At 33.5% G+C, this 23,108-nt stretch overlaps 1 protein-coding gene across 1 annotated transcript in view; it reads left to right on the forward strand.

The window, feature by feature from the left end:
- The window catches only part of LOC136042108 (glycine receptor subunit alpha-4-like), a 151,411-nt gene that overhangs the window by 27,482 nt on the left and 100,821 nt on the right, over window positions 1-23,108 (forward strand). The window contains exon 2 of the mRNA XM_065727004.1: window positions 14,726-14,817. Within this exon, the coding sequence (XP_065583076.1) occupies window positions 14,726-14,817 (92 nt within the window). The remainder of the gene's footprint in view (window positions 1-14,725; window positions 14,818-23,108) is intronic.

Here is a 23,108-nt window from a genome sequence, read left to right on the forward strand (position 1 = left end):
AGAGAAGAAAAACATCAAATATTATAAAATGCACAAAAATAACATTAAATACTATAAGCAAAAAACAACAACAAATAATTAACCAGCTTCACGAAGGAAAAATTGCAAAAGAGGGTCATAATCAGAAATTAAATCCAAAGCTTTCACGCATAAATCTTCAGTAAGACAGATTATTTGAGATGGCTTATTAATAAGGTCAAACCATTCCATTAATTTACTGTTTCAGTACCATTGTGGTGAATGAAGAAAAAATGGACATGCCACTTGTAGGATAGGCCTACTACAATGCTTTTTCCGAAAAAAATGGGTTGTATCAGAAAGAGAAAGAATGACTAGAGAACTAAATCTGTGCTACAAACTACAGAAATCCTTTCGATCCAATCTTCCTTTATTGGGCGAAATTTTTCCATGTGCTACCCTTAGATTTTTAATCGCACTATTCATCAGAATTCACCTTGTACAAGAAATAGAGCAACCAATGGAAGTTTCCAGCAAACGCCCAAAGGTAGTGAATAAACTTTACAAACATACAGACAGACCATCGGAACCAAAACACAACTTAAGTGTGGGAAATTTTTCATTTATGCTGCTATGGATACGGCTTAATAAATGAACGTCATAGGCATATACAATATGTGATAAACCAACTTCAGTATAAAACATGAAGACTGACAGAGACCGTAGGCATTGAGCTATATATTTTTCTTTTTTTCTATATATTTTTCTTTTTTTCTATAGATTTTTCTTGATTCTTCTTTTTCCAATAAACAGAAAATTAAGTTTTATTGCAGTAGAAATGTTATAGTTTTCTTCTTAGTATCATTTTTTCTTGTATAAACCTATAAGGCTACCCAGGGCCTATTCATCAGTGGACCTCAAAACTGGTCATAATTACAAGCAAAAAATGCGAGACAATAAATTTTTAAATTATTCAATATTATGAATTTTTGTGTTACCATTCTATATTTAAGAGCTTTCTGAAAAGTTAATGAAAAGTTCTCCTTCAATTTTTTTGTTACGCACACCAAGTGACCTGACTATCTTTACTTTCTACATTTTTTGAGGCAAAATATATGTTCTGAGACATACCTGAATAGGCACGACGTTAAAAAAAAAAAAATGATTCCTTTAAGTGCTTTAAGTCTGTCGAAATATCTGATTTAACTTTTCATTTTTTTTATGCCTGGAAATCAACTTAATTCTTTTTTCCTTTTCTGCGCCTTCTTAATTTTTATATTTTGTAAAACTACATGCATTTTAATTTTTGTTCAATTGAACATACCAAGTCAGACACAATTATCTTTACACTTTGTGAAGGTTTAAAAACTTACAGAAATTATATTTTCAGAAGTTGAATATTCTTCACCTGAGCTTGCCAGCTTTCCAGAAAGAGCTATTCATCCTCTGAAAGCCACTAATTAGACAGCTTTGATCATCTTTTGGCAAATTAAGTACCTTTCTAATCTACAACATGAAGTGAAAAAATAAAAGTCCTTGAGTACCATTTCTTTTGGAGAAATTCTTAGGAAATAAATCTATTGGAACTAATATGGAAGCAAGCATGCTATGGTTTAATCACTAGTTTATATCTAGTTCTTAAAAAGGCGTACCATCGAAGAACTGACGACACTCAAAGCCTAAATAAAGGCGTAGCCTATTCTTTATTTCTTGGAACAGATGAAAAAGAAACTCTACTTCTTTTGGAAATATTACAAGGGATTAAATTTGCTGGAATTAACATGGAAGTCAATGGTTAATCGCTTGCTCATTAAAAAAAGCTCTCTAATCTCCTGAAAGCATTTTAAAGATAAATTCATCGGATTTATAATGGAACTCGAAATGATTACTACTTGATAGAGCATTTCATTTTTTCTTTTAGTCCTATTTGAAAAGAACTGACAAATCATGGTGAGGGAAATCAAATGAAGAAGGGGTTTTTGTTCATAGTAAATTAAGTTTGAAAAGTAGTTTGATGTTTCTGGGAGATCTGGTATTTTTACTCATGCTAAAGAGTAAGATATGATTTTTATTCTTATTTAGGTTTTTGTTTGACGACACATTAATCTATTTTCTATGTAATATATATATATATATATATATATATATATATATATATATATATATATATATATATATATATATATATATATATATATATATATATATATATATATATTTATATCCATATATATATATATATTTATATATATATATATATATATATATCCATATATATATATATATACATACATATATATGTATATATATTTATATACATATATATATATATATATATATATATATATATATATATATATATATATATATATATATACATATATATATATATATATATATATATATATATATATATACATATATATATATATATATATATATATATATATATATATATATATATATATATATATATATATATATATATATATATCCATATATATATATACATACACATATATATATATATATATATATATATATATATATATATATATATATATATATATATATATATATATATATATATATATATATATATACATCTACATACATATACACATATATACAATCAATCAATCATATATAAGATCTTGTTTCTTTAAACTAAGCCAGCAAAATAATAACATAATATCAAACAAACATGTATTCAATTACTTCATGTCCAGCTAAGTATAAAACATGGCAAAAAATATTTTAATTAAATTTTATTAAGTTTAATTACATTTTTTTAAATTTTAGATTTAAATTAAATATAAATTAATTAGAAAACAATAAATATTTAATTAAAGGCTCTAGCCCTCTTTGAGAGTTATCATATCGCTACCTAAAATTAACCATAAAGTCATTGATCGTTCATAATATTAATGGATGCAACTTAAATTCTTGAAAGGGTTTGCTTTTGTTTCGAAAGACCCACCGTAGGGCTGATGTTCCTACTTCCTCCCCCTACCTGCGAGATGGCTGGCCACTTGAAATACAAACTATAAATTAAAACTATTTAGCAATTCTGTGGTGTAAGCGACTATAAACCATACAAATACCATGATAGGTTTTGACCCTGCAATGTCGATTGCTGCCAACGGAGAAATCAAGTGGCGAATCATATACGAATCTAAAATTGTTAATCTAATGCATTATTACGTTCTTCCTAAAAAAATATACCGCTATATACATACTGCTCTACTTGGATGTTCTACATTTGCTTGTTTTTTCATAGGTATGTATTTTGGGGGTGATACCTAAAACGGGGATACCATTGGGAATTTATGGTAGGCACGCCACTTGCCTGGGTAGAGAATTTAAAGTGCCGAAACCCTATAGGCAAGTATGTATTCTCCTGATGAGCCCTTGTGTTGGGTTGTTGCCTCTGAATTATTTGTCTTTTTTTAATGTTTGGTAAATGTCGACTTGTACTTACTGACGACACGACTGCCTGTCCATGGATTATTCTCTATGGTTGATTGTGTATGGCCATGCTGTTTGACCTATGTGATTGTATGGATGAGTAGGGTTAAGGCTTCATTCAAGTGCTGATCTATATTAATCACTAATGTAGGAAAACAATCTTCCTTTTCTCCTTCTCTCTTTTTTTTACTAATTCAGAAAAGTGAACATATAATTTTGTCGTGTACCTCGTATTTTTTATATTATTTGCATAACTCCGATACTATTTCATAGTTTCAGAAGAAATCCTCCCCTTCCCTTTTCACTCAAATTGTCTGAAAAGAGAGAAAAGATAAAAAGGACCCATAGTGATGGATTGAATATAAAAAATTCCTTTAAGAGGGGCGGTGAGAAGGCTTTTTTAAGTTTTTCAAACGACTGTAGAGAAAAAAAAATTCCAGGATCTAGGGAAAGGCAAAAAAATATACCGCTATATACATACTGTTATACTTGGTTGTTCTACATTTGCTTGTTTTTTCATAGGCATGAATTTTGGGGGTGATACCTAACACGGGAATACCATTGGGAATTTATGGTAGGCACGCCACTTGCCTGGGTAGAGAATTTAAAGTGCCGAAACCCTATAGGCAAGTGTGTATTCTCCTGATGAGCCCTTGTGTTGGGTTGTTGCCTCTGAATTATTTGTCTTTTTTTAATGTTTGGTAAATGTCGACTTGTACTTACTGACGACACGACTGCCTGTCCATGGATTTTTTGTTTTTTGTTTTTCCCCAGGGGTCATCGTATCCACCAAGTGGTCCTAGAATGTCGCAAGAGAGCTCATTCTAACGGAAATGAAAAGTTCTAGTGCTCTTTTTAAGTGACCAAAAAATTGGAGGGCACCTAGGCCCCCTCCCACGCTCATTTTTTCTCCAGAGTCAACGGATCAAAATATTGAGATAGCCATTTTGTTCTACATAGTCAAAAACCATAATAACTATGTCTTACTCCCCGCAATCCGCAATCCCTTGCTCTTTACGCTAAAGTTTGATTCTTTGCCACAATTTTGCTTTTTAAAACAATTAAAAACTTTAGCGTAAAGAACCAGGGATTGCGGAGGGGACAACCCATTTCATATACGGAGTAATTTCTGTTCGTTTTAAGTTTTAATGTCGCTCCTTACTTTCAGTTAAAAAAACTAGTTTTTTTTATGTAATTCCCTTAAGAGGGGCGGTGAAAAGGCTTTTTTAAGTTTTTCAAACGACTGTAGAGAAAATTTTTTTTCCAGGATCTAGGGAAAGGCAATTAATTTTATTATTTTTGGTTCCGACTTTTAAGCAAACCATCCAGAATTAAAAACAAAGCAGTTCGTTTCCAAATCGGACAGAGGAAGGTCGTAAGAAAGTATTGAATGGAAACTTGAACATCTCAGGAGGTTGTAAATAGGGAGATTTATTAAGAACTTGAAATGACCGAGAAGCGTGCGTAGACGCACAGGCTTCAGTTGGGTTCATTCTGCAGTGAGTTGTTAATAGTGGAAGTAGCACAAAACACCAAAAGAGCTACTTTTAAATACAGGGAAGAAGGGGAACGAAAAAATCGTATCCAAGTTAATAAAGCCTTAATGTGTCGATAACGCCCCACAGCTAAATAAAATTGGTAACCAGGACATAAAAAAGATAATTATGTGTGGCAAAGTATCTTATCAAGGTATGATCAAGCTGAATAGAAAAAAGTTGTACTAAGGAGTCGCATTAAGCCTATTAACTATGGAATATTAAAAGCCAGTCAATGCAGGTGCTAAAGGAACGTAAAACTTAGGGATTAAATACCAGGTGGTGAAAATCATCAGACTTCTCTGTGAATTTATCCATAAACAGCATGAAGTTGGAATGATGGCACAAAAATTTTAATTAGAAGCTTAGCTACTTCTTATTTTCATGGACGGGCTCCGGAGAGAAACAACTTGACGACCATTATACGATCCTCTAAAACGGCACCGAAAGCAGGCATGAACTTACACTCATCATGACGAGGGAAACCTCAAGATCTCTCTTGAAATGGACTACCGTATCGCCAAGAATTCTCGTAGCACGTTTCACTAGACGACAAGCATGACTTTCTGTAGTTGTCTGAGTTGTCTCAGTAGTTCTGTGACTTACGTCGCAGAAGTCAAGACCAAAGAAGAATTCTACCACACTCTACAGGCGGTGGTCAATAAAATTCTGTAACATGACATCATGCTCGTTCTCAGTGAATTAAATGCCATCGTTGGCAACGATGAGTCCTACTGCCCACAGACACTTGGTAGGCACGGCATGGGCTTGCGTAATGAGAATGGAACGATTCTGATCGAATTTGCTACGGCTAATGATCTGGCGATAGGAGGCAGCCTTTTTCCTCATAGAGATGTCCCCAAGTATTCATGGACGTCCCCTTGTGATACAGTTAGAAATCAGATTGACCACCGTTTAGTCAGCCGGAAGTTCCGCTCCAGTATGCAAGATATGAGAGCATATAGAGGTGCCGATGTTGGATCAGACCAAAACCTGCTAGTAACTAAATTCTCCCTAAAGTTCAAAAGGAATGAGAAAAAGATACCCGATTCAGAACCCCCAATTTGATTCTGAAAAGCACCTAGACCGAACGATCAGGCATGAGTTCGTTACCGAACTTAGAAACAAGTTCGAAGCACTGTACATCAGTGACCAAGATGACCAAGAGATGATATGGGACCAGATAAGGAACCTCTACATTGAGTAAGCAAGCAAGACTCTTGAGAAACGCAAGAAACTGAAGGACCGGTGGCTATCACACCACCCTTGGCAGCTAATAGAGGAGAGAAAAGTCTCAAAACTTCAGATCCTTGCCTGTCATGATGCAAACCAGATCTACAAGACCAATAACTGCAGACGGATTGACAAATATGTCAAAAAGAGCGCGTGCCAAGACAAGTGCCACTTCTATGAAGCAAACACCGCAAAAGCTGAAGAAGCTGCAAAGAATGAAGACAGCAGGTCGTTTCACAAGATAATGAACGACATTATCGCGAAGAAGAGAGTCGGCGATGGTCTGATGAAGGACGAAAATGGCATACTGGTATTGGTTCCAAAGAGAAGAAGGAGGTGTGGGCCAACCACTTCAACAAAATCCTGAGGAGACCATCCTCAGACGATCCAATGTCCAAAGATACTTGGATCTCGCTAGACATCAAAACCAAGCCCCCGACTGAAGACAAAATTCTGAAGGCAGTGAAAAAGCTGAAAAACGGCAGATCACCAGGTGATGGCCTAGCAGAAAAATCACGGCCGAAATGCTGAAATGCTCCATGGACACCTGTGTCACCTATTGGAAAGACTTCTTCGGATTCACCTGGACAACAGCAAAATTACCCTCACAATGGTGCCACAGTACACTCGCTAAGCTCTTCACGAGCGTATTGGGTATTACATTGGTATTACATTTAGTTAAGGGTATTACATTGGAATTTAAGAATAGGTGTCTCCAGATATTAAAATAAGTTAAAAGATGTTCGGTACATTTAATTTTGTCCAAAGGGTGTGTCTGCAATATCTCATGGATGGCTAAGATTGTTAAGTTAATATTTTTGTGGCATATTGAATGGCTGACTCAAATTAAACTATGTGCATTCAATGTTGTCAAAAGAATTTTTCTTCAATATGTCAAAAACTTTCCTTTCCAGTAAAACTCAATGCGTAAAGTATAAGAACATCTATTCAGATCTCCTTCCAGTCTACTACGGTGTGCCCCAAGGTACCCTCCTGGGCCCGCTCCTGTTACCGATTATGATAAATGAACTTGCTACTGAGTGCCCTGAGCACTGGAGATTTATCGACAACATGTCATTACTGGAAAAATGCCGGAAAGAATTTGAAGTGCTTAGCCATGGAAATCATGGAAGATATTTCCAGTGACGCCGAACAGGATGACATGACCGTAAATGCCAAAAAGTCAAATATCATGACTATCAGTTTCTTGAAGAATACACCTTCGTTCAAGCAACCAATTCTTCTGGAGATGTCCGTCAAGCAGTGCAAACTCCATGGTATCAGTATCTTGAGCGATCTGAAGTGGGAGGTCCACGTTACTAACATCACAAAGCAAGCTAATTTGGAACTATCTACGCTTAAATGTTTCTCCCACTGCTCCCACAGCAGTTCAATGTCTGACTTGAGCCAATCAGCCTGAAAGCTTTCATAAAATTTTGAAAGAATCAAGGTGAGTGTAATTGGTCGAACCCTATTGAAAACCTCCTCAGCGTCCTTCTTCTGAATCGGTGTCACGAATCCCTGCTTCCAGGTGTCAGGGTAGCATCCACTTTCAGTGATCTTGCAGAAAATATCTGCCTGTAGTGCGGACAGGTTGTCAGTAAAGGCTTTGACAAGTACGATTGGAATATCTAATTTACTTGTCTTGTCTTTTTTAGGTCATTTATATTGTTCTTGGTATCCTTTGGTGATATATTGGGAAGGTTTTCATCCTGACTCTGGGGAAAAGACTCAAGAGTCTCTGCAGAAAGTAGAGACTCTTGGTCTCCACTTGACGATGCCTGGACAATCTTGGCGAGGTGTTTGTTGAGATTATTAGCAGTTTTGATGACATGTTTCTCTTTGAAAGATTGTCTGTTTGAATGCCCTTGTCTGTGAAACATTGTCTGTTTCAATACAGGAAATATGACCAATTTATTTTAAATCTACCTAAATTTACTGAGGTTACCATCAGGGTTAACACCCAAATAAAAGAGCACTATATTTTAGTGGTTTTTTGGTTGATTTAGTGATTAATTTCAATTGTATAGAGATTTATTTGCTTATTTGGTATTTTTTAGGCAGTAATAATAATAATAAATAATAATTTATTTCTTAACCACTAACAAAAAGGGAAAAAGTGCAGTACAAGGAGAAAAACAAAGAACTACAAATAACACAAAGAACACCAAAAAAACACAAAAACAAATAACGCAAATACAAGAAAAAAAAAAAAAAAAAAAACAAAAAACAATTTAGCAAAAGAGGCGGATAAGATGATTGTTAGAACCAAGACAGATTGGCGCTTCATCGATTAAATTTGAACTTAGTTTTTCCACTGAAAGAACAACCTCCGTTGCCTGATATTTACTAATTAACCTTCGGTTCCGAAATGATCGTGGTAAATAAAGTAGGAACTTTAAATACCGATAGTAATCCGTATTGATCCTCTTTACGTCGCCTTTATTCGAAAGCATAAAAAACAGCAGAAAATAACACAGAATGGTCGCAGAAACTCGAGTATAGCTTTGTAAGTGCTTTTCGCCGGAAATGTCCACGATTTCCAACAATTTTAGAATACCCCGGTTTAAGCTGAAATTGAATATCCCGAATCATCTGAAAACGAAAACAACTTAAAGAATTGCAAACAGAAATCCAAAGCCATCAAAGAAACTTGTGGTACGGAAAAAGAAATGCAATCCAAAGGATGTGACGAACTAACCCCATTAAATATAAGACATTTACATTTATCTACAATAATCCAATTCTTGCAAATGCATCAGCAACGGATCGGACAGAATGCGCTAAACCGGCCTCATTTCGGCTAATAAGAAGAAAGTCGTCAGCTTAAGCTAAGTATGATACGTCTGTGAATCCTGTAAAACAAGAACTACGTATACCAGACAAAACATTTCCAATAGAAGCATTAAAGATATGAGGAGAATGAACTCCTCCCTGTCCCACTCCACACTTGACTGGTATATGTCCGAAAAAATCACCATTTCCTGACTTTAATCTTAAATAAGAATTTGAATACCAAAACTTCAAAACCAGAATCACAGACGCATTCACACCAAGCTGACTAAGAGCATACCAAGCCTGAGCATGGCAAACACTATCGAATGCTCTAGATGTATCATGGGTGCAAAAATAAAGACTAGAACTATTCCGAGTAGCTTCCTTAATAAGCTGCGCTAAAACACGATGAGCATGTTGACAGCTTAGACCTGACCGGAAGCCGAACTGGTTAGCATCATAATTAACAAATTCATCGATATATGGGAGTAGAACATACTCAATTAATTTACTTAGAGTACAGGCAACGGTAATTGGCCAGTACGAATTACACGAATTTAGATCTTTTCCTTTCTTTAATATAGTATTACACATAAAATGAATCAGGAACAATAGACCTTGAAAGGAACATCTGAAATAATAACTGAAGATGCGATAGAAGTTCAGCTGACCTTGGATCAAGATGAGCGGCACAGATACCATCAAGTTCACAAGACTTTGACTTTAACAGTCGAAGAGATTTCACAATATTAGCTTTATCAACAGGCATAACATGTCTTTGGCTCACACTATTAGGAAGAACCTTCGCCACTAAAGCAGTAAAACAGCTATGAACATCATAATTAATAGCGAAAAAGATGCGCGTATAATGTTTAATTCACGACAATCTTGGAATAATATCACTAGAAGAAGATTCTTCGAATTTCGGCACATTCAGAACATTTTGCCACTGTTTACCATTTATCGGAAATTCAGCACCCGAAAACCAAACTGCACGAAGATGACGCTTATAGACTTATTTTGTTCTCTGCTTGATGCTAAAACTTGACCACTTGAAGGTCTAATCCACATTTTCAACCAAAACTTGGCTTGGTTCTTCACTTTCTTAAGTTCCGGATCACACTTCCAAAAGGTCTTACGGGTGTTAAGTCGCACGCGAGTCAACGGAACAGCTATTGCTTTAGCTTGTTTAATTGAACAAACGATATTTCTCTAGTAAGAGTTTAACTTACCACGAGCATCACTGACAAAATAACCAGCGCCAAGAAGATGATAAGGCACCGAAATAGTGGATAGTAGAATAGCGAGAGTCGAAAAATAGAGTGACCAATTTGCATTATCTCAATCACGTTTGCAAATCCATTTTTTAGGCTTAGGAGGAGCACTGAAACTGATTGTAGAGCTAATAGATAGATCTAAATTAAGAGGGAGATGGTCATAGTCTCTTTCCTCATCATCGACATGAACATCAGAGGTATGAAGAAGGGGCAAACACACACAATGGTCCAAATCAATAACTGCTCCACTATTATGGATATACGAGAAGCTGCAATCTTTATTTATAGTCCTATGCGCGGCTGGTAGAGCACTTAGTAGGGTCTCAGATCGACTGGATAATATGTTACCACAAATAATCTTTAATGGGTTTCTCTTTCCCATTGTCCAAAGCCTTAGCACATTATCATATGAGTTATAGGCTCAAAAACTTTTCCTTTTTTGGTAATGAGAGTGGCATTTCACCTCCATTTTTGAAAAAAATAAAGCAATCAAGTGTCTGTCCTTAGGATTTCACATCTCCCCATATCAAGTTTTTATCTGATGTCCTTTTAAAACCACTGCATGCACTTTTCAACAAGACTGTGAAATCCGAGCAGTTTCTTCTAAATAAGAAAAAAAGTTTACTAGCCCTTGTAAAAAAAGTAAATCTTTGCTTTGAAAATGCTCGTCCTATCTGCCTCACTTCTATATTCTCAAAACTATATGAACGATTCTTTGCAGATTAGCTACAGAAATAAAGCTCTGTCTGGCTTTTCAGAGGCAATTTGGAAATCACAAATCCACTTCAGCTTTCCATTAACTTGATTATCTTGTTGACTCCATTGGAGAATTTCTCAAAAAGCCTAATACTCAACAAAATTCAATTTCTAGCACTCTAATAAAACATTAGAATGTGTCAACCATAGTGTTGTAGCTGGTAAAATTGGTAACGGCAATATTGGGTATTTTACCCTAATTATACGGACTCCCGAGCAACTGGTACTTTACTTTTTTTTTACGCAACGTACCTTTTAACGTAATTTACGTATTTTATCGGTATTTTGCATATTTTACTTATATTTTTTACGAAGGCTTGGTATTTTCACAGCACCGTTACCTATGATTTTTCCAAACAACATCTTATCAACATTTTGAGACATCTATTTTCTTCAGCATTGTTGAAAGGTCCATTAATTATGCCTTTTGGGATACCACCCCCACCCCCTACAGCCATTAGGGCAAGGGCAGCAAGTTAAACAATTTTTTCGTTGTTACATATTGATGAGAAAGGTATACATGTTTAACCATTGTTTTCCGGAAAGATAAAAGGTATTCAGGAGAACCATTCGGAGAATTTTAAGGGAAGTTTTGGAATGAAATCACGTTGTGTGTATACGGGTTGTCTAAAGGGTGCAACTCAGGAATTACTGAGTATATTAACTTGGAACTTTCAGGAAATTATGATGGAGAAGATCAATTGACCTAAAAGGCAATATTTCACGTTACTGCTGCTACCACTACTACTGCTACTACTACCACATTGACATTTACGTGCACAATCACAACTGCATTTTCAATATTGAGGAGAAATTTGAACTTAATCATAAGGCAGTATGTGCACGTTACTACTTATATTGCTACCACTGCTAAACTTACTACTAGTGTCACTACTGCTTGAACTACTACTTCTATTGAAGCCACCTGTGAGCTTAAGTGCATTAAAATAAGAATCTCAGAATTGTGTCCTTATACAAAATATCAAAACGATATATCAGCAATGTCATAGCTAACTATAAAAAGTTGAAACTTCCAGGATTCAATGATGCTCAAATAACCAAAAAGCAATACGTTCATACTACTGCTGCTACTAGTACTAGTGCTAGTACTGTTAACAATTATGCTATTAATACTAATACTACTACTGTGGCTATTATTGCAAATATGCCTAAGAGTATGAAAATGAATTTTTCAAGGAATTTTGATGTGGGAAAGTGAGATAAATCACACCGCGCTGTCTGTGTGCAGGTTGTCATAACAGCAATATAATAGGAAAAGTTTAGTGTGTGAAATTAAAACTAACCGGGCTTGCTGTGAGAGATGCTGAACTAACCAAAGACAATATTTGCATCCTATTGCTACTGCTTTTACTCATACTACGGCTACTGATACTATTATTACTACTTCTACTGCTACTACTGCCACTAAAGCTAAGGCACCGGAAATTAATTCTACTGCTTCTACTATTACTGCCACTAAAGCTGAGGGTATTAAGACGAAAATTTTGAAAATATCGGAACTGTATCGAAATAAATTAGAATACACTATGCCTGCACAGGTTGTCAAGAGGACGTATCAAAAATTCTTTAGCAGCGTTTGATGGTATTAAGTTGAAACTTTCAGTGTGTGTTGATGGGGGTGTTGAAGAAATCAAAGGTGATATGTGCATACTGCTACTAATCCTGCTACAACTTTTGCTACTTCGCATGCTAAGGGTGTTAAGGTGAAGTTTTCAAGGAACATTTGAGCGGATGTTGAACCAAGGTAAAACGAACTATGAGCATGTGGATTTTCAAAAGAGTGTTAGAGCAATGTCCCAAGAATGGCCTACATTATTAAGTTAGACCTTTACGGCTAAGTTTTGGCATATTTTAAACTAGTCAGAAGGCAAAATGTGTGTACTATTAATACAACCACTACGGTTGCTTAAAGGACGCTAAGGGCACAAAGGTGAATTTTTTAGGGAATATTTGGGGGAGTCTCGTTTAAAAGAATAGAATCTGTGCATGAAGGTTTTCAATAGGGTATATTAGTAATATAATAGGCGGTGCCTCTCTATTTCTAGTGCCCTCCATTAGAGCCAAAGGTGACTGGAGAGCAAGCAGCCCTCCTCCCAAGACCACTAATTTTTCAAACGCATCCAATCAAAGTTTTGAGATAGCCATTTTGTTCAGCATAGTTGAACGGTCCAATAACCATGTATCAAGGAACATTTGGTATGTTTATCCCCCCAAAACTATGCCATTGTTCCATTATGCTATAAAAGAAACGATGCCTTAAAACTAAAAAAAGAAGTTACTGTGTCTATGGTTGCCAATAGGAAACATCAGCTATATCTCGAGGACGACTTTGGATATTAAGTTGAAACTTTCAGGGCTACTACTATAACTACCTCTGCTCTTATAATTAAAATAAACCAAGGAGTGTAACTGTATCTAGGGTGCAAAAGAGCATAGAATATAGATAGAACTAGATAGAGCTTTATGGGAATAGTATTAAGTATGATTTTTCAGGTCGACTTGTGGAGGTATAAAATGAAATTAAGAAATACTATTTATGTCAGGATTAAAAATTGTTGAAAACTTTTTTCCAACATACAAACAGCAAGCAAAGATACAAATTTTTATTAAAAAATAAAAAGATCCATTAAACCGAAAATGAGCAAAAATAAAGTCAAATAATCTTCCAAGCGTAAAACTACCACAAATCACCATCAATAAATTAATGAAATTCAAAACGAACTGAAATTAGAATAAATAACAGAGTCAAACTCAAAACGAGTGTAAATTAATACGATTTGGGCTGATAATCCCCATGCCTTCTCAAGACCAGATACTTATTTAAACTTTTTTGAAAAAATCAAAACAAATGACAGTTGATTGTCAGTTTAATATAAAAATGCTGATATTTATTCCTTAAGGTCGTGGTAGTATTTTTATTTATTGGAGTCAAAAAACTAGAAACATTTAAATGTTTAGAGAGACTAAAAAACATTTTAATGTAACAGGAGAACTAATGCAGAAGAATATAACTTTTTATTCTTGTTACTTGCTCAAAGTTCCACACTGAATTTTCTTTGCTGCAAAATAGTTTCAGAAGTTCTTCTTTTTTCAAATAAAAATACCAATGGTATTTTTTGAATCTAGGGTGGAACGTGGATTTGTTTTTTTTTCTAAATAAAAAGGCTTTTTAAAAATTTAGCAGGTCAATTACCCCATCCACCCCAAGTGGTGGCCCTGACTGCGTCAACTTTTAACCAACCCTCTACTTTCTGGTTCTTAAATACCATGTAAAAGATTTCAATTTCTTTCAATTGAAACCTTCTATATATTGATAGTTACCGACTACGATTAGGAGCAGTGCTTGTATGTTCTCTTAAACTTCTATGACTAAATGATTGCATGTCAAGATATATATATTAGACTTGGAAGTCTTATTAGAGTTACATAAGAAAGTCGCTTTAGAGGGACTCAAAAATAATTTTTAGGAGTTCGTTTCTGTTGATTTTTATTTTCATAGAGTCTGTTTTTTCGTCCAGCTTCGAAATTCCCCATAAATTTCCTGGCATGTGAATATATTTGGATAATATAAAATTGAAGTAAAAACAATTCCTTATCATAATTTATATAAAAAACCATTATCAGCATTTATGGGTTAAAATCTTTGAAATTAAATAATTGAGTTATATTCATTGCCTAATTAATTTTAGTCTTTTATTTTAGATCGTCTTCGACAGACGGGCCCTTAGAGTTCTCCGATATCCTGCCAGAAAATCCCAAAGACTATGACAAAATGCAGCCACCAAAAGAGAACGGTGAGTGTTAAACTTTTTTAAAACTATTATTATTTTATACTCTTTATGGTGAGGGGATTCCCTAAAATACTATTTCTTTGAAGAAAAATCATTTTAAAAAATATTCAGATTACTGTTACGTCTAAAAAAAGTGATTTTGCCCGTTTTTCATGATGTAAGGAGGAGCTGAAAATTCTATTTTAGGTTTTTTCACCGCGGTGACTTCAATGATGCCAATAGTGCACTTTTGATTTTGATCCAGCTTTATTTTTGTGAAATTCCCAGCTGATGTTTAAAATTCTCGAAAATTTGTTTTGCAATAATTTTTCACTACTAAGATAGACCCACATAATAGGCACTAAATTTGAATATCTTTTATAAAATATGTTTTCACTAGACATTTTTCCACTAGGTTGCACCTGCTACGCCCACCTTGATATCCTAATTAAAGTAGGAATAATACTTCGTAGAGTTTATCAAACTAGGAAAAATGGCTATTTATCAGCGAATAAAACTGAGATATAGCTTGAATTTTATTTTTGAGGGGTTCAGAGGTGCAGATTTCTTTCGTATGGCTGTTAAATACACTTTAAAAATCTTTTAGGGAGCCCTCTCGAATAGGGTCTAACCTGTTTATTAATAGTTTTTTATATTCATAGAAAGTTGGCGCGCAAAAATATGCCATCAAAATTTTAGCGCGATTCATTCTTACACGACCAGAATTCTTGCACGAATTTTGTTTTTAGGCATGTAAAAACAGTCTGAGTAGACACAAAGCTTATGTGATTTTTACATTGCTCCTCATTTTGGAAAATAGTAATGGGACTACTTGAAGCGAAAATCCTTCAAGAGCAACAGCTACCTCAACGCCACAAATAAAGATTTAACCATCGCCAGTGTTAAAAATAAAAATTGACCAGTAAAAAAAAGTAAAAAAAAATTAAAAAAATTGACCAGTTTGGCTCCTGGAAGATTCATATTCTATAACAACAAAGTCCAACGGTGTTTTAGCGGATGAAAAAGTCCGACGGTGTTTTAACGTACAATGTTTTAACGGTTTACGAAAATTATATTCGGTAAAATGATTTTAGTTGTATTTTTCTTCACTTGTATATTAGGACTTCAGAACAAACCACTTACCAGCAGTACCAATTCATACTTGTTTTTTTGTTGGAATAATACAAAATTTTTTCTCCCCTTTCAATTTTGAAAACGTTCTTTTATTCTTCAATTAGAAAAAAACTATAAATTTTCTTTTTCTTTCCTAATTGAAGAATAAAACAGATAGTTTTCAAAGTTGAAAGGGGAGAATAATTTTTGTTTTATTCCAATGAAAAAATAAATTATTTTTTGAATCTGAGGGAAAATCTTGCCCCCAGCTACACCCTCCTTTCAAGGACACCTCTGCTATGTGCATACTGCAATTTAACCCGCAGTTTGTGTGGCTTGCACTATGCAGTTTGACTCTTTAATAGTGTAAAAAAAAGTTTTAAAAGGGACAAAACACCGAGGGATGAAAAGACGGTAATGTTAATTCAATTTTCCAAATTTACAAAAAAGTAACACGAGAAACAATCATCGGACAGTTATTTATACAGTTAGTATAGTTTTTAAGGTTAGTTAAGACTTATCAAGCATTTTCCTCTGTATCTACTTATTTGGTGTTGCATACGTCATAATTGTATATTGGAAACTATTTCTGGCTCAGCTAATGTTGCATTTTTTACCTTAAAAACATAGAAATGAAATGAAATTAACATCCACTCTCTTCCCCCATGGCTGTTTTTTGAGACAATACGATCATTGCTCCAATTAGTATTAATTACTCATTTATGAGTATTTTTGAAAAATAGTTGATTGAGCAAGAAACAAAGATAGAGAAAGATAACTATCTTATTTAGCCATCTTATTTAATCATTTTAACTTTTAAATCAATTTTTGTTTTCACGTTAATAATTTTCAACTTTTCAAATAGTTTGAGACTTTCTATCGCTATATTTTAATGCTTTTAATTTCTTTAATTGCTTTTGTCTCTGTATCTATAATTTTCTTATTAAGTTCCCAGATGAAAGGCTAAGAAGAATTAATTATTGTGTCCAGATTAGGTGGATTACTTGATGATCTTATTCTCTTTATTATGAATTAGTCATCTTTTTCACGCCTGTATTGTTCATGATGTGCCGTGTTTTCTTCATGCTAGATTACCTTATTAATTGGGAAATAAATTAGATTACTACTTTATTTTCTTAGATTTTTTTTTCTGTTTCGTAAATTTTTATATGAACAATCTTTTGCAAATTCAATTTTTTCAAATATTCTTTTCAAAATTACAAAAATTCGCCATTCCTTAGGGTTTTCATTAAAGGTTTTAATTTGTCCTTGATGGTTACTCTCAAGTCAATATTTACTTTGTTGAACAATTATGAGGAAGAAGAGGAAAATAAATAATATCAAATTCCAAGAAACTATCTATTGCAATGACATTTATATCGTTGGAAGTGTCATATATTGAATAAAAGAAAAAAATTATTTATGCATATCACAAAAAAGCTAGCTTTGAAGATTTCTTGTATAAATTATATAACCCATCTTTGTCCCATGAAACGTGGCGTTGTACTAGGTTTGTTTTTCGGCTTCATTTGCTTGCTGTACACTAAAACGGAAAGATTTAATCTCATTTTCTATGCAATTTTTGATGCTTTTATTGATAGGCAAAAATTTAGCAAGCTACACCTATCGCAGGGATATCACAAGGAGCTTGTGGTAAGCACGCCACTTTGCCCGGGTTAGGAACTTATTGTGCCGAACCCCATATAGAAAAGTTTGAATTTCCCTGGGGAGCTCTGATGTAAGTTAATCATTTGGAATTATTTCATTAGATTTGAGGTGCTTTTGATTGTAATTTTACGACAGTTTACATTTATTAATGACAATTTTACGCGAATTTGGGTATTTTGGTTGATTTTTGTGTAATACTGCTTTGTCCTAGATGATTTGATAGGTAAGTAAGGTAAGACCTTGTTTCAGTGATTATTTATCTCAATTGCTAAAGCAGAGAAAGAGTTCTTTTTTTCCTCTTTTTTGTTTTGTTTTTCTTTCATGTTTTTTTAAACAAATAATTACCTTTAATATATTATATAAATCCAGGTTGGGTGTAGTTCTAATAAAGGAATATTTAAAAAAATTACCTCTGACACACCTTAAGGCTTGTAATAATTATTCGGTGAATTTATTTTTTAGTATGGTCATCATATAGTCTGTAGCTAAGGCTCCGTATTAGGGTTTGGGGTTTTGTTTTCGTTAGCTAGCGTGGTCTTATTATTATTAAAAGCACTTTATATAATAAAAACTTTTAATTTTTGTTACTTGGTAATGTAAATTGTAATAAAAATTAATTAGCCTGTAAAAATTGTTGTCTACAGGATTTGGGGAAAACTTTTAACAACATTTATGAGAGATTTCCTGGACGCAAAAGTATAATTAACAAAAAAAACTATAAATTATCTAGTTCAACATTGTACTAATTGTACTTACTTTTTATCTAATTAAATAAAAAAACATTATTTTTTAAATGAAAGTAAGGAGCAACATTAAAACTTAAAACGAACAGAAATTACTCCGTATATGAAAGGGGCTTTTCCTCCTCAACACCTCGCTCTTTACGCTAAAATTTGACTCTTTCACTTAACTCTACTTTTTAAGACAGTAAAAAAAAATTAGCGTAAAAACCGGGGCATTGAGGAGGACTACTGAGTCGATACCATCAACTCTGGGAGAAAAACAAACAAAAAACAAATAAACGTCTTCTGGCAAAAAATGCAAAATTCCACATTTTTGTAGATAGTAGCTTGAAACCTCTACAACAAGGTTCTCTGATACGCTAAATCGGATGGTGTGATTTTCGCTAAGATTGTATGACCTTTAAGGGGTGTTTCCCCCTGTTTTCTAAAATGAGGCAAATTTTCTCAGGCTCGTAACCTTTGATGGGTAGGACTAATCTTGATGAAACTTATATATTTAAAATCAGCATTCAAATGCAATTCTTTTGATGTAATTATCGGTATCAAAATCCCATTTTTGGAGTTTTGGCTACTATTGAGCCGGGCCGCTCCTTACTATAGTTCGTTACCACGAACTGTTTGATATAACTGTTACAATTTTAGAAAATCTGGACCTAAACACCTTAACTAAAGAAGTGAAAAATAGTATATTACGTATACGAGAGACTATTAGATCCCTGCTCTCGGTACAACTTATCCTTTTTGGCTATAAAAACAAATATGGCTATAATACAGCGGATTATATGGACATGGCTATAAATACGGATATTTGGCTATAAATGCTTTTGGCTATAAATACGATATTGCTCAAAAATACGGAAACATATTTAATGTTGTTGTTAAATGTATTAATGGCTCAACTGACCATCCTCCTTTTACTTGTCCCATTAAACATAAAGAATCTATCAAGAATACAAAGAAAAAATAATAGAAAAAATTGTTTGGATTTTTATGAAATTTGATTGATTTTTGACAGCTATTAAGGTATGCCTAGTATGATAAAATTTTTAAATACATTATCAGTGAATAGCTTAATAAAATTATTCTGGATCTTTAAACATAACACAACTTTTAGTTCTGAAATCAAATTGATTTACATTACATATTTTGTTTTAGCTACAAAAAAAAAAAATTATTTCAAATTACAATAAGTCTGATACGAATGTTAATAAGGATAAGCGGTTATATTTATCTATAAATTTCACTGGTAATCAAATAGAAGACATTAATTTTCCCGGAATCTTAAGCCAGCGGGGAGCGAAGCTTGTCCTTCCTAGTAATGTGGATTTTTGTAATAGTCCGAGTTTAACGTATTAATTCTCAAAAATAGTAATGCATATGATTTTTAACCATAATTTAACACTTGTCAAATTATGTTAAATAATTTAACAGGTTCGCTTAGAGGATAATAGTTTAATTGAAAACATACATTAAACACTTTTACACAAAAAAATTATTATTTAAGTTTACGATAATGATAAAAAGCTCCCTTTTTTACAAATTTTCCATGGGCTGGAAACTTCATTCCTCATATAAAATTTTCCATGTGGTACCCTCTCCTCTCCCTCCGAGAAAACTATGGTACCATAGTCAAATTTAATATGATATTCAAGAAATTTCGATTTACTCTTGAAGTCCAAATTATTTTGATGAGTAAAACCAATTTGCGTCGAAAATTAGATTTAACAGGTTAAATCTATAATTTAACAGGTTCGCTTAGAGGATAATAGTTTAATTAAAAACATACATTAAACACTTTTACACAAAAAATTATTATTACAATTTACGATAATGATAAAAAGCTCCCTTTTTTACTAATTTTCCATGGGCTGGAAACTTCATTCCTCATATAAAATTTTCCATGTGGTACCCTCTCCTCTCCCTCCGAGAAAATTATGGTACCATAGTCAAATTTAATATGATATTCAAGGAATTTCGATTTACTCTTGAAGTCCAAATTATTTTGATCAGTAAAACCAATTTGCGTCGAAAATTAGATTTTTCTACTAAAAAATGCATAAGTTTTAATAGTTTCAGTAATTTGATGGAATTCAAAATGCAAGTCACAATTCCAACAGAAAAAATTGTTTTTTTTTTTTTTTTTAATTCAATAAGCAAGCCACCATTCCAATATAAGAATTGGATTTTTTTTAATATGACGTGTTTGACTTTGAGACAAACATTTTGTTGGGAAAAAATTTTCTTTTTCAGTGAAGAAAAATTTCTTTTATACGATAATAGTTTAATTTAAAATATAGATGACACACTTTAAAAAAAACTAATATTAAATTTAGAATACTGATAAAAAGCTCCCTTTCTTATATTGGATGGCAAAATTTATTTGACAGAAGTTCGCTTATTTCATGCATAGCGTCAGGCAAACCTGCGAAAAAGTGCCACCTATAGCAACGGCAAATTATGCAAAATGAATAAAAACAAAAGGTCTTGTGGTCCCTTTAAGCAAAACCCCTATAGAAAGTTCTCCAAACTAGAAGATTTTAAAGAAAAGTAAACAGCATTAACTAAAGCCTTTTGAACTATTAAATATTGTTCGATATGAAGAATCCCATCTAACACAAAAGTTAATATAAATACCACATTAAAGAGTTGGACTAATGAATCCGATCCCGACCCCTACCACAGGCACTATCCTGAAATCAAAATGTTGACATTGTCTAAATTGTGACTGAATTACGCCTTTACAACTATTCACGTACTTTTTTCTAGAAGAAATTGATGATACAGACCATATTACATCTAAGTAATAAATCATAAAGATGATACAATAAAAAAAACTGAACCTAAAAAAAATAAACTGAATTCACAAGTGAAAGTTAAAACCATTAGAAGTTACTACAAGCAGGAATTTGACATCTGCCACCCTCACAAGTGTATATAACTATATACCTCGCAAGTGTATATAACTTGCGAATATACAACATTATTCGCTGTCCCATTGTCTGTGCATATAAATAGATTGTCAGGTTTACCGACTCTTGAATGTGCAACATATAATTGTCTATAGGAAAACAATCTATACCGCAGATCTATTCAGATCTATACCGCATTTTTCTAATGATTGCCCTTGAGCTTTGTTGAGGGTAATTGCTAATCCAATAGTCCCTGTGTACCCATCGTCATTTATATATCGCCCTTGTGCCCTTCCGAAGTCCCAGTTGTAGTTGTATTTATATTCCCCGTGTCCCAGTCGTCATTTGTGTCCCGGTGTCTAGGTCTGTAATTTCTCTTTGAGTGTCCCGGTCGTCACTTATATTCCCTGTGTCCCGGTAGTCATTTGTGTCCCGGTCTGTAATTTCTCTATGAGTGTCCCGGTCGTCATTTATATTCCTTTTGTCCCGGTGCCCCTGTCTGTACCGTTATAAAGTCGTCAACGGCTCTGGTGGTGCAACCAGTTGAGGAAGTTTAGTTTTTCCTGAGGCGCTATACATTCCCATTGTTTCACCATTAAATTTCAAGGCCTTACAATAGGGACAAATTTTAGACATATTCCCAATTTGAACACATCTACTCAAGCTATAATCATCGACTGGGCTGTACCTGAATGCCAGGCGATAATTTTGACGTTGCTCTTGTGATTCCTCGGCACGATTTCTTTTTGCATTATGTCTTTGAGCCGCAAGCCTGTTTTCACGTTGTTCTTGTGGATTCCTCGGGACGCTTTCTTTTGGTATTATCTCTTTAAGCCACGAGCCTGTTTTCACGTCGTTCTTTTGATTCCTCGGCACGATTTTTTTCGTGCCGAACCTTTTGATAGATATCTATCTATCTATATATATATCAAAAACTAGCTGTTGGGGTGGCGCTTCGCCCCCCCCAGAGCCCCCCGCGCGTGTAAGTCGTTACGCGCCATTGTAGTTGTGTCCCTGTGTACCACCTGTGAATATATATATATATATATATATATATATATATATATATATATATATATATATATATATATATATATATATATATGCTTTTAATTACGTAAAACTTGTGAATATACAACATTCTTCGCTGTCCCATTGTCTGTACATATAAATAGATTGTCAGGTTTACCTACTCTTGAACAGGCAACATATAACTGTCCATGGGAAAACAATCCGTATTCAGACCTATACCTCATTATTCTAATGATTGCCCTTGAGCTTTGTTATCATTTATAGTCGAAAAACATGACGTCAGTTGACACACAAACATGACGTCAGTCGACACACAAAAATGACGTCAGTCGAAACACACGTCCCAGTCGTCATTTGTGTCCCGGTGTCCCAGTCTGTAATTTCTCTTTGAGTGTTCCGGTCGTCATTTATATTCCCTGTGTCCTGGTCTGTATATACATTCGTTTTTGAATTGATATATGATGAAATAAATTTTTTGTTTTTTTCCTTTTTTCTTTTTAGTTTTTTTTTTGGCTTTTAACTTTTTTAGCTTTTTAATTTTTTTTCTTTTTTCTTTTTAGTTTTTTTGTAGTTTTTACCTTTTTTAGTTTTTTTATTTTTATTTTTTTTTAGTTTTCTTTTTCTCCTTTATTTTTCTGTTTTTTTCCTATTTTTAGTTTTTTTTTTCTTTTCAGTTTTTAGTTTTTTAAGTTTTTTAGTTTTTTTATTAGTTTTTGGGTTTTTTTTAGTTTTTTGTAGTTTTACCTTTTTTTAGTTTTTTTCTTTTTTAGTTTTAATTTTTTTACCTTTTTTAGTTTTTTTTTAGTTTTTTAGCTTTTTCAGTTTTTTTAGTATTCTCTTTTTAGTTTTT

The sequence above is a fragment of the Artemia franciscana genome, unplaced genomic scaffold (assembly GCF_032884065.1).
Source record: "Artemia franciscana unplaced genomic scaffold, ASM3288406v1 PGA_scaffold_67, whole genome shotgun sequence".
In the NCBI taxonomy this organism is placed as follows: Eukaryota; Metazoa; Arthropoda; class Branchiopoda; order Anostraca; family Artemiidae; genus Artemia; species Artemia franciscana.